This window comes from Anabrus simplex, chromosome 3 (genome assembly GCF_040414725.1).
Source record: "Anabrus simplex isolate iqAnaSimp1 chromosome 3, ASM4041472v1, whole genome shotgun sequence".
Lineage (NCBI taxonomy): Eukaryota > Metazoa > Arthropoda > Insecta > Orthoptera > Tettigoniidae > Anabrus > Anabrus simplex.
The window spans coordinates 242,042,346-242,058,536 of record NC_090267.1 but is presented as its reverse complement, the minus strand read 5'-3'; the positions used below and the strand labels follow the sequence as shown (position 1 = coordinate 242,058,536).

The window sequence follows — 16,191 nt, the reverse complement described above, 5'->3', positions numbered from 1 at the left end:
TAGCGTAATTAAATGTAGCAAGCCCCATTCTTTATTGCTCAAGCACACACTAGCATTTCCATTGGCTGAAATGGAATCGGATGTGATGTTATTCCCAGAAATCAGGTCAAATACATCCCGTCACCAAATCGCGTAAAATCACAACCTGTAATGAAACAATATACAATAAAACAATTATATTCTATTGTTCTATCGAACGTCTGGTATAGGACTATTTAATTAATTCAGCTTTTCACTACTATCCCACATACAGCAGAATGCGCTCGTATCACGGTACGGAATGTTATCGCTTTGCAGCCTATCTTTGGACATACAGACCAATCTATGCGATGAGCACATTGGCCGTTTTGGGGTCATACTCCCATCGGGAGCCTTTTTTCTATTACCGCGATATATATTGCACGTACGGCGATAAAAAGCGTCATTTATTAGCTGTAACCTATCTTTGCACATACTCCCTTCGGCCTTTGGCATTAGCCTGGGGCTTATGCCCCCCAGACACCCTCCACTCCCGAACCTAACAATGTGCTGCTGGATCGTAAGTTCAAAAGTTGGCAGCCTTGTGCACAGTCCGATCACGTCGTCCACGAGAAGTTCGCGAGAAAGAAACAAACGACAGCGAAATCGCGCGTGGATTTCTGCGCTCCAAATGGTGACTTATGGGACTAATATTCCGCAGTACGCACTGAATCTTTGCCCTAATATTAAACTAATATACTGTCTTGAATTACGTATGTTGGTCACTGATGATAACTTTTCTTGTAACAAGAAATAAGCGAAAATATATGCCTATGCAGAATTGCATCTAGTCTACCAATGTGCCGTAGCCGTGTTGAAACACCGGATCCAGTGAGATCTCCGAAGTTAAGCAACACTGGGCGTGGTCAAGATTTGGATGGGTTGCCACGCGCTGTTGGTGGTAGGAGAATGGAGGAGCGGAAAGGAACTGACCACCCTACCGCACGTAAACTCCGGCTCAGGCACACCTCTGCGGAGGTTTGGACCTGCCTTCGGGCAGAATACACCCTTACCTTATCTCACCAATCTGTTCAATAAGTTGTTTCCAGCGTCTCTATGCATCGCATCACAATGGTCGAAATGAGGGAAAACTAGAGCTTCAACCAGCATAATTTAAAAGTGTTTTAGGAAATAAGTATTTATACCCGCGCAGCATGTGCAACAATGACATATGCTGTACACTTATCGGGAAAGATAGAAACAGTTTCTTTGAGGTTGGGGAATTGGCTATCAGATGGCTCTAAACGTTTTCAGAATTCTGAGCGAAGTTACCCCATAAAGAACAAAATAGCCTCACATTACGCTGCATTAGAAATCTTACATTTTGTGTTAATTTATAACCCAGCTTTTCCGTTATTGGGCCTGCCTAGTAGAGGTAGTAAAGTCGCGCTCGGTTCACCCGTAAGGACGTGGCTTCAGTTCTTCGCCAGGAAGTCGAAAAGTTTGAGATTTCCAATTCTGAATCAGTACATGGCGCTGAGATTAACTTTGCTTGCACCACAAATGAGTACAAGGTAAATTCCTGAGAGCAAAGGCAGCCAGGCATACAACTAACCAATCTATTCCACTCAGTGGCGAGGTTGCAGGTAGTGGAGGCCTCCACGCCGCCAAGGGCCTTCATGGCCTCTACGGAGATGGCTTTGCTTGTTTGAATTTATTTTCCTTAACAATGGATAATCTTCTCTTTATGGATATTTCAGTTGCTGTACAGGGTGAGCAATTTTAAAACTGATGAACTTGCGATGTTACTCGGTACTTAATAAAAGACCCCCGTTATAGCAACTTCATCAAGGTAAATCGAAAGAGAGTTGCATTTAAAATTCGGTATTACTAAATCATTATAGTTTCAGTTTTTGTTAACATTCTATGGTGAATTTATTATATATAGTTTCAGACCTACAATCGTTTATAAACAGGCATTTAGAGCAAAACAAATCATCAAGTTAGGTATTACTGATAGTTCCCCAAATTTATTCCATACCTCTAGAAAGTGTTTGGGAATTATATGCGTATACGTCTCAAATTACTAGTATTCTGAAGAATATCATGCATTTTTAAACATTTTAAATAATATTTGTTACGCAGCGTTAAAATCTGGATTGAACTTCGCCATCAAAATTAATCCGGTGATCAAAGTGTTTGTTAAATTTGTTAAGATACAACAGTTATCAGGTGACTCCTTGAGCGGCCGATGATATGGATGTTAAGCCCCTTTAGACAATAACAATAATGATAATAATAATCTCTCCTGGACACATATTTGTAGGTGCTTTTATCTTAAGCACGATCAGTTTGCATGGAGTCTATCGATATGTGGAAATTTTACTCTTAGAACTATCAATGAGATCATATAGAAATCTACAAAGAAATTTTGTTGAAATGATTTACATCTTATAGAAGCCATTTACCAAAAATCGGCAGCTAGTATTAACTGGAAAATTCTGTAATCGAAACTGGAATCCCGAAAAAAAAACCTATTAGCGCAGATCTGAGTGGCTCAGATTGTAGAGGCGCTGGCCTTCTGACCCCAAATTTGCAGCTTCGATCCTGGATCAGTCCGGTGGTAATTTTAAGGTGCTCAAATACGTCACCCTCGTGTCGGTAGGTTTACTGACGTGTGAAATAACTCCTCCTAGATTAAATTCCGGCATATTGACGTCTCTTATTTATTTTTTTCTATTTGTTATATGTCGCGCCGACACAGATACGTCTTATGGCGACGATGGGATAGGAAAGGCTTAGGAAGTGGAAGGAAGCGGCCGTGGCTTTAATTAAGGTACAGCCCCGGCTTTTGCCTGGTGTGAAAATGGGAAACCACGGAAAACCATCTTCAGGGCTGCCGACAGTGGGGCTCAAACACACGATTTCCCGATTACTGGATACTGGCCGCACTTAAGCGACTGCAGCTATCGAGCTCGGTGACGTCTCTTAAAACCGTAGAGTAGTTAGTAGAACATAGAACGAATAACATTATTCAATGTATTCGTACATATGTGTGGCATGTTAGAGTTACGTTTGGGCAGCCCTGATTACTGGCGGAACACATGCACACATGATGCGTTCAAACGCTCACCCCACCACTCGGGATGTCCAAGTACTAATTAATACTGCTTTCATACGACATCTTCATGGTTCGACATCGGAAACTTCCAGCTAAATTTCCGAGCTAATTTTTTGTGAGCGAGCTTGTTGTAGGATGTAGATGATTTAAACATAATTTCCAGGTAGGTGTCGATGTGAGATCATTGATAGTTCCCTTTTCAGATGCTCTTTTTGGCGCAAATCCTGTATGAATGGAAGTATTCAATTGTCACATGTTTCTGTGGCTGTTAGTAGTGAGTTGTGTTTAGTTTGTATGAAGTGTGGCGTATTGACGCAAACACTCAGTCCCTAAGTCAGAAGAATTAACCAACGTAGCTAAATTTCCAGGAAATACCATCTTCGATACTCTGAAACGAAGGCTACTGTGTTGATAATTAGGATCAGGAGCCAAAAAAATCACATATTAGATATTTCAGTTGAACAATAATAATAATAAGAATTGCTTGGCCTCAGGTACCGAGCAAAGACGTTTTAATTTGATGCAATCTAGCTGTCTGTTCATCAATTTCGACATTCTGTTTTACTCTAGGCCTACTAGATGGCAGAATAAACAAAATCTCTATTGGGCGTTTATGGCTAAGTTCCAATGAATTTTGTCGGGTAAACACCAAATGTGTCATCAGAAATCTTTTACATCCCGACATCGTACGACATGGAGTGACGAAGAGACTTTCTCCCGCCCTTCAAAAATCCGACTACTTCTGCCGGGTTTGAACGTGGCACTGTACCACAAACCCACAGGGGCGGTTATTTGTCCCATGTACCATCCGAACTCATTTGGAATTTTGACCGTGCGTATGAGACCGGAATTCAAGTGATTTTCCAGGCGAAAATTCGACTAGGATACGAACCTGATCCGTCAAGGTTGAAAACTAGCAGTGAAGCCACTGTGTCAATCATGTCTCCCGCTGACTTGAACATTAATTAATTAATAATTAATAATTAATGGACCACGAGGACATGCAAACTGTCAGCAACTTCTTACTTTCATGTTCATTTTCAATAGTTATTATTTACGTCACGACTTTTGTTATATACATGAATTGCTCGTGATTAATTAAAACAAAATAATCATTATGAAGTTAATAAAACGACTAATAACTGAAGAGAAATGAAGAGGAAGCGGGATAAATGGCGGTAGGTTTAACGGAAGAAAGAACTATAATTGTCTGAGATTTTTAGTTAGGCTATTTGACAATGAAAACTGCATAATGCTACAAAATTAATAATAATATAAATTTTCTTCAGGAGTATCAGGAAAATTACCTCCGATGATAATCTAATTCTCTCGATTCTTCCGAGACAAAGTTCAAATTTTAAAACAGAACAGTAAACTGCAGAGGGGAATTCAGTTTCTGATGCTCCGTTGATTCATTCAAGAATCAAGTTACCACCTTAAAATATAAACCTGGGGACACGATAGCTGTGTGAAATCAGCATTAGATTTTCACCAGTGCTCCCATGGTTTGATTTGTGGCATATGTGAGAATTAGGGAACGGAAAACCACTTTCCTATGGTTGGATTCTACCTATAATTAACCACTGCGGGCTAAGATTACGATATCAACAGTGAATGTATTTACTTCTACTTACTCGTGCTAGCTTCCTCACAATCAACTTGAGATCTTACACTTATGAAATGGCGTATGGCTTTTTAGTGCCGGGATATCCCAGGACGGGTTCGGCTCGCCAGGTGTAGGCGACCTGCACGTCGTGATGAGGATGAAATGATTATGAAGACAACACATACACCCAGCCCCCGTGCCATTGGAATTAACCAATTAAGGTTAAAATCCCAGACCCGGCCGGGAATCGAACCCGGGACCCTCTGAACCGAAGGCCAGTATGCTGACCGTTCAGCCAACGAGTCGCACCTTACACTTATGAATTCATAAGAACCTGCTCCTGTTTCAATGTTAGAAGCCTCAGGCGTCCTATACAACAGCCGTAGATCTCTACAATGAGATGTACTCTTCATTATATTCTAATTCAAAACTAAGGGTGTACTTGTATTAAAACAAAAGATCTCATGATGTAGTGGAAGTGGTTATTGTTTTAAGAGGAAGTACATTTATTTTTATTTTTGCTAGCTGCTTTACGTCGCACCAACACAGATAGGTCTTATGGCGACGATGGGACAAGGAGGGTCTAGGAGTGGGAAGGAAGCGGCCGTGGCCTTAATTAAGGTATAGCCCCAGCATTTGCCTTGTGTGAAAATGGGAAACCACGGAAAACTATCTTCAGGGCTGCCGACAGTGGGGTTCGAACCTACTATCTCCCGAATACTAGACACAGGCCGCAGTTAAGCGACTGCAGCTATCGAGCTCGGTGGAAGTACAACTGGGCAAATATTATGTCCTATCAATAATAATAATAATAATAATAATAATAATAATAATAATAATAATAATAATAATATTGTTCTTACTTTGACGATTTTCGGAGACACCGAAGTGCCGGAATTTTTTAAATCCAAATACACGAGGCTGACGCATTTGGGCACCTTAAAATACCACCGGACTGAGCCAGGATCGAACCTGCCAGGTTGGGGTCAGACGGCCAGTGTCTCAATCGTCTGAACTAGTCAGCCCGGCACCCTTATCATTAATCAGAAGATAATAAATGTAGAAGTCCTTGGAAGTATGAAGTTCTGTAAAAGAGAGGGAAAAGCAACGAAGGACGGGTAAAAGAAGACCCGTCGGATTTTCAAAGCTAATACCGTTGTGAGAGAACACAAGTTGACCAAAGGAGGTTGGATAGGAAAGTTAAAGGTTAGGAGGCTAGCAAAAATAGCGGAAGTAATTTTAGACTCAGGTCGCTACTGCACGCCCCCAAGATATAATCCCCTCGAGTCCCCCCGTTAAGTCGCCTCATACGACAGGCAGGGTATATCGTGCATCCCCCACAGGTGGCGAATCTATGAGCTATTCGTAATTAAGCAACAATGGGCGTGGTAACTATTTGGATGGATAGACCACGAGCAGTTGGCTAGTGGAAGAGCTAAAAATGAGAAATTATCGGCATGTAAGACAGGACATACACAGAACTTACAGTCACATAAGATTTAATTAGAACAGTCACACCAGTTCACGAGATGAAATGTTGCCTCATTCGCAAAATGAGGTGTTTAATCAAACGGAATCCACCCCTAGAGGTAGAAGTTTTAATTTTACGTTATTTCCCTGCCTTAGTGTATTATTCTATACTGATGTGGTGTCAATATGTTATTTAGAAAATTCAGCTAGCTTACATGAGTTCGGCTCTATGGCTGACGGTCTTCACTTCAGAAGACCCCGGTTTCAATTTCAATCATGGCCATGGATTTTAACCGTGTTCAGTCATTTCCTACAGCTTGGAAGCTGGGTATCTGTGAATATCCTGAATACAAAACTTCATTTGCATACATCACCTTCACACTACAGACCACCACAAAAGCACGTAAACCGAGCTCGATAGCTGCAGTCGCTTAAGTGCGGCCAGTATCCAGTATTCGGGAGATAGTGGGTTCGAACCCCACTGTCGGAGCCTTGAAGATGGTTTTCCGTGGTTTCCCATTTTCACACCAGGCAAATGCTGGGGCTGTACCTTAATTAAGGCCACGGCCGCTTCCTTCCCAGTCCTAGCCCTTTCCTGTTCCATCGTCGCCATAAGACCTATCTGTGTCGGTGCGACGTAAAGCCAATAGCAAAAACAAAACAAAAAAGCACGTAATAGTGAATACATACCGCCACATAGCGTTGAGGTCAGGAAGGGCACCCGGCAGTAAATTAGTGCTGAACCCATGCATTTGGTAAAACGCCAGGAAGAAATCGAAGAAGAAAAAGAAGAATCTAGCTTGTTCGAGTAGAATTGTTCGTGAACACCCGTTCTGGCTTCTTTTAGTAGTCTAGTTTAACTATAGCAACAGAAATAGGAAAAAAATACTCCAACAACAGTAACTCAGAAAAAGGGAGTGGACAAAGGCCGCATATCACTGACGTTATCGGGATCCACTGTGCCAGTATAGGGCTTTTGCAAGGATGAAAATAATAAGGTAGAAGCTATAAACGTGATCGATATTTGCCCACCTGAGAAAAGGCGATTCTCTTAGATCGAATACTGGCATTCACGCCACACTTGTAATGAATATTTAATATCAGCATCCTGTACAAACTGTAATAGGCATACATTTATTGTAAGTCCAACATCGGACTAAGAATCAATGGACATCTCAACATACTTTGGTGAAAAACTTCACTATAATATTGAATATTTAATATGTAATCGCTGAAAATAGAACTTACACCGAAGACTAAACCCCAACAGGCGTCCGTCATTCTACTTCAGACTGCTCAACAAACTGTGGATAAAAATAATATTAAACATGCAACGGAAAATTTCCTTATGTTTTCATGCACATTTAAAAACAATGGAGTATATTCACAAGGATATAATAAAATAAAAATGAAATTTTCACTTGTCTACATCGGGAAGGGTCTCGTTTTTGGTGTCTGTACAGTAGAGATTATGAGTTGAATACCAAGCGTGTTGCGTGAGCGTGTTGTGGGCTGCGGCTCACCTGGCTGACACTACTGCTGGCTCGTCGGGAACCCACATCAGACCACCCTGAGGCGCTGTAACCCAGGTTTATCTGCGCTCCTCGAGCCGATACAGACATTCGATATGGAGAAGGGCTGCGGGTCATGCCACCAGCCGGTCGTGATGGCCCTGAAACAGTGCAAGGAAGGAGAATATTTTTATCATCAATGAAACCACTATGTAGTATTCCTCAAAAACTACACATTCTCTGAACTATTCACTAAGAGCATATTTTTAACATGTATGGACATCATGTTGGCAATGACCCTAAATGCTCCAGAACTCAATATCCCATCCTTGAGAGTTTGTTGCTATTGCTTAACCTACTGCACTGCACAGCTGGTTCCATACGAATTGGATAAAATAGAAAGTGTCAAGTGCCAAAATCACGAACATCAAGGTTTCAGCGTTGAAAGGTGTTACATATCGGCAGAACGATGTATGAACGGTACTAGGGTCACTCGCGATTTTTATGCGTGAAACACGAGGTACTCCAGTCGGCAGCATCGGTAATCCTCTATACTCCTGCGGAAGCAAGTGTCAAAAGATTCATTTTCCAGTTATCTACTTAAAATCATAGACGACGCTAACGTCTGGTATCCATTCAAGCTAGTTCAAGAAAATGTTGCCCTAAATATTGTCATTGAGAAGCTGAATATACCTAAAGAATTTTGGATTCACTGTGATGAAAATAACGTAGGCAGTGATACACGTATTTAATGACAATGAAGAATGTCGAAAAATGGACGATGTGCAGGCTTCATTCTTGGAAGTTCAAACACCACATCGAGTTATAACTGCTGAAAATGACAGTTATCAGCTGACAATGATTCCTTACCTACCAAACGATGAGCAACAGCAGTTCTCTAGGCAGACCTGCGAGTAAGCATACTTCAGAAGATAAAACATATGTAACGGACTTAACATTATCGAACTGTAACAGACCCCGTGACTTAGCTCCTTTCAAAAATTGTGCCTTAAATGGGTCTAAAAAATGAAAAATTCCGTATACTTTTGTTATTGTGTTGTAGTCTACAAACAATATAAATATGAACCCAATCCGTGAAAAACGTATTCTAATAGCAACATCATATATATTATCTTATGTGTTACATTTCAGCACTTGCACCTTCCTAATTGCAGGTATCCGATTTTAAACATATTTGTCAAGAAACTGTCACAGTATGAGCCTACAACGAGTAATAGCGTCGTACATGTATCATGACCTATCATTGGCTTGGGAATAATATCACTCTCCACTCTCGTAACTTGAGATTTTAAATTGTTAACGGTACAATATTGAGTACAGATTGCGTACAATTAATACTTGAGTTACTCGCCTTGTAGGTTCTGGGTTTTAGAGTTTGGTGGCGATAAGTTAAGAATGGGCTAGGATTGGGAAGGAAGTAGCCGTGCCCAACCATTTGTCAAGTATGAAATTAGGAAACAATGAACAACCTTTAGCAGGTTAGCAAACTTGATTTGCTAACACGGCGGGGCCACACAGTTTGGTCTGCCACTGCTAAGCAGAGTCCTGGAGGGGCGTGCCATTCCAGCTGAAGAGTCCAAATGGCACGTCTGGACGAAACTCTGCATAATGTACACGGCCTAACCACCCAAAAGCTGGTTCTATTCCTGTGATTTTTAATGAACAACCTTCTCCATATCAGAAAGTTTTGAAATTAAATCAGGAGTGAGACAGGGAGTTGGTCTGTCCCCTCTCCTCTTTAACTGTGCCTTGGAAAAAGTAATAAGAGAGTGGCGAAAGGAGTTAGCTAGAATGGAGATTTCAAGTGGCATTTATTTGGGACATAAGCGCAATGAGCTCAATGTTGACTGTCTGGCATATGCTGAAGACCTGGCCCTTGTATCTAATTCAATAGAAACTTCAGTGAAACAATTAAATGTTCTCAGACAACAAGCAGCAAAGGTTGGGCTATAAGTGTCTCTCGAAAAAACATAATTCATCACGAACATCGGCGAATCTCTTTGCACGTTGCATCTGGAACAGGGAGAGATCAGGAAAACCAACAGGTTTAAGTACTTGGGAGAATGGTTGGAATCCATTCTCTCTGAAGGAACAGCTTTGTCAACTCGAGTTAACAGGCTTGAAATGGCCTACCAACTGACCAAGAATACATATAATAAAAAGTGTCTCTCTCGTAATAATAAGATGAAGCACTACCAAAGTCATCCGCCCTGGAGCCTTATATGCTTCAGAATGTTTAACATTCAACAGGAAGGGGCTCATGGAAAAACTTGAAATCCGGGAAAGAAAGATAATGAGGAAGATACTGGGGCCAGTCAAGGAAGGGGACAGTTATAAAAGACGGCCTAACCAAGAGCTCTACAAGTACTGTGAAAGAATAACGGATGTAGCAAAGAAGGGACGCCTAGGATTCTATGGGCACGTCTACAGCATGCATCCTACCAGGTTGACCAACCGGATTCTCAGCTACTGGCAAAATAGGAAGACCAAGTTACCATGGTTGATGGAAGTGGATAAAGATCTACAGGAACTGCGAATAACAGAAGGAATCTTAAAGGATCGGACAGCACTCAGGACGATGCTTAAACATAAGAAGTTCCAGGACAGACTACCAACAAAGAAGACTGGCGCCCTTTGGACAAAGGAGAGGAAGGAGCAACACAGTCTGAGGATGCGCAACTACTGGGCAAACATCAAAGCCCATTCCAAAATGCATTAGTTGAATGTCGTGGTCCTTAGCTGGGCTATACGAAACAAGAAGGAGAACAACCTTCTTCAGGATTGCGGATGGTGGTGTTAGAATCCACCATTTTCCGAAAGCAAGCTTACAGCTACACTTAGCTTAAGTGAGGATGTATTAACATGGATGTACCAGAAGGAAAGGTTCTTGAGAGTTAAATAACTTTATATATACAACATAATTAAAGAAAATTACTGGAAACCAGTGCCTTCGTGGCTCAGGCGGCAACGAGCTGGCCTCTCACTGCTGGGTTCCTTGGTTCAAATCCCGGTCACTACATGTTAGTTTTGTGCTGGACAAAGCGGACGCGGGACAGGTTTTTCTCCGGGTACTCCGGTTTTCCCTGTCATCTTTCATTCCAGCAACACTCTCCAATATCATTTCATTTCACCTGTTAGTCATTAATTTTTGCCGCAGAGGAGTGTGACAGGCTTCCGCAGCCGGCACAATTCCTATCCTTGCCGCAATATTCATTCATTCCGTCCCTGATCCGGTCATTGACTGGAAAACAGGTTGTAGGTTTTCATTTTCACTGGAAGTCATAATATAGAATTGTAAATGAACATACACATGGAACAAGACTGAGGCATATAAGTTATTTTCATGTCATCAGGTACTACAAAAAATATGGATCCAGAACACTGCAAGTTGCAGTTCCCAAATTTTTGAACAAGTTGCCCTCAGAATTGACACACTCGAAAACAAAATATCAATTAAAATACATGTGAAACTATGGATCATATCTATATAAATAAAATTGTTTCTGTTTGTCTGTTTGTCTGTCTGTTTGTCTGTTCCACCATCACGTCGAAACGGCTGGATAGATCTCAACCAAACTTCATATTTAGAGTATACTGACCCCGGGGAAGGTTTCGATATGCATATCATTTTAAAATCTTTGAAAAGACGGGGGTTTTATAGGAAAAACGGTTTTCCTCCATTTTCTCTTATACTATTATAGGCAAAATATCGAATTTGTCGTATAAGGACGAGACAAAGCTCAATTTAATCCTCTTGACGCAAAGAACAAAACTCGGTAAGCCCTACGGGCCCGAAAACCATGTTTTAAGGCCCTAAAACCAACCGTTACGGAGATATTGCCACCACACTACCCCTGCTCTAGGAATCGGATAAAGAAATGAACTGCCGTAACCATGGCAACGTCAGCTCCAGGATTCTAGAGCAGTGAGATTATGCATGTACGTTTGGGCATAGCTGTCAACCAAAATAGGTACAAATAAGACTTAATATCTGGGAAAAAAATATACTGTTGTGTAAGGGACTCATAGGACTCCTTTGGGCGGGGATGGAAAGGGGGTGAAGAACGAGTGTAAAAATCTATATAAATAAAATTGTTTCTGTTTGTCTGTCTGTTTGTCTGTTCCACCATCACGTCGAAACGGCTGGATAGATCTCAACCAAACTTCATATTTAGGGTATACTCATCCCGGAGAAGGTTTTGATATGCATATCATTTTAAAATCCTTGAAAAGACAGGGGGTTTATAGGAAAACCAGAATGGTTTTTCCACCATCACGTCGAAACGGCTGGATAGATCTCAACCAAACTTCATATTTAGAGGATACTCATCGCGGGGAAGTTTTCCATATGCATATCATTTTAAAATATTTGAATATATGGGGGGTTTATAGGAAAATCAGAATGGTTTTTCCACCATCACGTCGAAACGGCTGGATGGATCTCAACCAAACATTGTATTTAGAGTATACTAATCCCGGGGAAGGTTTAGATATGCATATCATTTTAAAATACTTGAATAGACGGGGGGTTTATAGGAAAACCAGAGTGGTTTTCCCACCATCACGTCGAAACGGCTGGATAGATCTCAGCCAAACTTCATATTTAGAGTATACTCATCCCAGGAAAGGTTCCGATATGCATATAATTTTAAAATCTTTGAATAGACGGGGTGTTTATAGGAAAACCACAGTGGTTTTCCTCTATTTTCTCTTATACTATTGATTTTCTGTAAACTTCGTTTACCGTACGTGAAACGTCTCTTCATTATAAACAACTTTCGTTATGTTCATAATTTACCTTACTCTTCACATGACGGAGAAATTTACAATTTTCTGCTGGTATCATGCTCTGCATTTAGTGACCGACAGACCGACAACGAACCTACAGGTTACCATGGCAACGTCTCTGACTGCATGCCAGTAGGGAAGTAACGTATTGCCATTTTCCTCATCATGCTTTTAAATTCGTGGTTGTTCCTTGGGTAGATGGCAAGAGAGGCATCAATCGGCTCATCTGCGGGATATTGGCGGAATATCGTTGGAGGTTATAACCGCCCTCGAATAGATTAAGTAATAACACCATTAGTCATCTTCATATTTGTTTACCTAAGAATCACTGAACCTAAATTTCTCCTCTGTTAGCGCTTTATTATATCCATAACTCACGGCATTTATTTATTTGTCGTTATCCGGCTGTCCTCCGTTATAATCCATTTTCTATTAGTTTCAACATTCTTAACTGTATTATTTTCTTCCTTAATTACGCCGTATGTACGTGAATGCTAGAAACTACTGGATGCATTTCCACCAAGATTCGTATTTAGAATACACCTGTCCTTGAGAGGTTTCAGGGCAAATATTGTTTCTAAATCCCTGAACTAACTGGGGGTTTATACGAAACCGAAACAGTGATTTTGCACTTCCAAAAAATATACACAACAAAAGTTTATGGAAGTCTACCTACCTTGGTAGAAATTAATGTCTAAACCTTTTTTTCTCATGTGCATCATTTCGATACGAGGATCAATAAGGGAGATATCATTAAAGGACCGTTTTTCTGTACAAGACCCATCGGACTTAACTCACGAGCGGGTGCGTGTAAAGCGTATTCCTTACAACTTGAAAACTACTGAAGACATTCGAAACAAAATTTATATTTAGCATCCACCTGTCCAAAGGTAGGTTTTAAACGTAAATAACATTTCATGTTCCGGAATGGACTGGCGGTTTATAAGGAACCGAAATGGTGATTTTACTCTTCCACAATATATACAGAACAAGACCAACCTGACTGGAAATCGACCAAACCTGATGGAATTCCACCTCTAAACCTTTTTTTTCATGTGCATTTTTTCGTCAGGAGGATTAATAAGGGAGATATCATGAATGGTCACTTTTGCAGGTTAAGTCCAGCGGACATAGCCCAAAAGGTGTTTTACATGGAGCAGATTCCTTATCTATATAAATCAAATCGTAACGACTGTGTACCTCTACACTGACTATTTTGGCGAAATTTTCGTACAGCTTTCCGTTTAAGGGGTAATAATAACAATCTCCATAATTTTTGATTTCCTGAAAGTCCTAATTTTTACCCGCCTCGCCCAAAATCCACATTGTGGCATAATCTGCCAGAAGAATAAGAAGATAATTGAAATTTGACAAAATTATACGTTTTAGCCTGTAACGAATGAAAAATCCTATATCATTAAATTTTTCATTTTTTATCCCCGAAGAATATCGAAATATGCAGGCAATTTTAATGATGGTGCAGACCTTCGGAAATTCCTATCACGTAACGGATTGCACAATCTCCGTTCAATTTGGAATGATCTACAACCTTGGTCTTATGACTTTATGCCGTATCTGTATCCCTTTTACGTTTGATTTTTCTCTATTAATCGATGTTAAGTCAATTTGGAATTTTCACATGCATTATTCATACTTTCAATTACTTATATGAAATACAGAATCATCAAACTCTTCACGAAAATTGGCCCACTCAGTAGCCATATGTGAGCCAAATGCTACGTATGTAGCTGTCACATTATTATCCGAAAAGTAATGTAATGTGAGATGATCTTACAAAACCTTTACCCTGTTCCACGTTTCTAAATCTGACCCAAGAATAGATGACATATCATTGGACCAGCCATTTAGGCCACTAAATCCGGCGTGTCTTATGGTATAATCCTTTGTCGATATGACGTACGTTTAGTAGCAGTTAACCTGTAAATGAAGGTCTTCAATATTGTAAACACGCATATACTTTCGTATGTCGATCTATATATATTCACTGATGTCGATTTAGCGATCGAGAAAGGGTCGGTCTGCTATTGTAATCAGTACTCCCCACACCGACTTTGACTGGCAGTAGGAAAGGGTTCCTTCTCCAACTCCTGTGTAACTGTCATTAGTAAGGAAGGCCTACAATTGTAATGAATAGTTCCCTTCTCGATTTGACTTGCAGAAGGTAAGTGAGCATGCAGTTTTGTTTAAAACTCCCCTACCCGATTGTGTTTGGCAGTAGGCAAGGGTGCCCGCCATTATAAAGAAATGTACTCATCTAAAATGTGACTGGCATTAGGCATAGTGGCCTGCTATTTTGATGGAAACTCACCAACTTGGTGTGACTGGCAGTACGCTGGCTGGCAGTAGGAAAAGGGGCCTGTCATTATAATGATAACTGCACAACTCAATTTCGAGTGATAGTAGGGTAATTGCCTGCCATTATAATAAAAACTGTAATCTGTCTGGAGGTAGGAAAGGGGGGCTGCCATTTTAACGAAAACTCCCCAAATCGATTCTGTCCGCATAGTAGGCAACGGGGCCTGCAATTATAATGTAAACTTCCCAACCTGATTGTGAATGCCAGTAGGCAAGTGAGCCTGCCGTTATATCACAAATCCGTAACAAACACTTTACATTGGAAACGTACGGGGACCTCCCCATGCTCTTTCTCGGATAACGCTAAGAGACATGCAATTTTAAAACTATCTTATTTACTGCATGTACACTATTTACTTCGATATTCGAATACAATGTAGAATACCGTAGCGAAGCACGGGTACATTCGCTAGTCTATCTATCTATATAAATAAAATTGTTTCTGTTTGTCTGTTTGTCTGTCTGTTTGTCTGTTCCACCATCACGTCGAAACGGCTGGATAGATCTCAACCAAACTTCATATTTAGAGTATACTGACCCCGGGGAAGGTTTCGATATGCATATCATTTTAAAATCTTTGAAAAGACGGGGGTTTTATAGGAAAAACGGTTTTCCTCCATTTTCTCTTATACTATTATAGGCAAAATATCGAATTTGTCGTATAAGGACGAGACAAAGCTCAATTTAATCCTCTTGACGCAAAGAACAAAACTCGGTAAGCCCTACGGGCCCGAAAACCATGTTTTAAGGCCCTAAAACCAACCGTTACGGAGATATTGCCACCACACTACCCCTGCTCTAGGAATCGGATAAAGAAATGAACTGCCGTAACCATGGCAACGTCAGCTCCAGGATTCTAGAGCAGTGAGATTATGCATGTACGTTTGGGCATAGCTGTCAACCAAAATAGGTACAAATAAGACTTAATATCTGGGAAAAAAATATACTGTTGTGTAAGGGACTCATAGGACTCCTTTGGGCGGGGATGGAAAGGGGGTGAAGAACGAGTGTAAAAATCTATATAAATAAAATTGTTTCTGTTTGTCTGTCTGTTTGTCTGTTCCACCATCACGTCGAAACGGCTGGATAGATCTCAACCAAACTTCATATTTAGGGTATACTCATCCCGGAGAAGGTTTTGATATGCATATCATTTTAAAATCCTTGAAAAGACAGGGGGTTTATAGGAAAACCAGAATGGTTTTTCCACCATCACGTCGAAACGGCTGGATAGATCTCAACCAAACTTCATATTTAGAGGATACTCATCGCGGGGAAGTTTTCCATATGCATATCATTTTAAAATATTTGAATATATGGGGGGTTTATAGGAAAATCAG

At 40.6% G+C, this 16,191-nt stretch overlaps 1 protein-coding gene across 1 annotated transcript in view; it reads right to left on the bottom strand.

Annotated features, from left to right (window-relative positions):
* The window catches only part of LOC136867189 (putative uncharacterized protein ENSP00000383309), a 127,974-nt gene that overhangs the window by 74,566 nt on the left and 37,217 nt on the right, over window positions 1–16,191 (bottom strand). Inside the window, exon 2 of the mRNA XM_067144310.2 lies at window positions 7,679–7,827. Within this exon, the coding sequence (XP_067000411.1) occupies window positions 7,679–7,827 (149 nt within the window). The remainder of the gene's footprint in view (window positions 1–7,678; window positions 7,828–16,191) is intronic.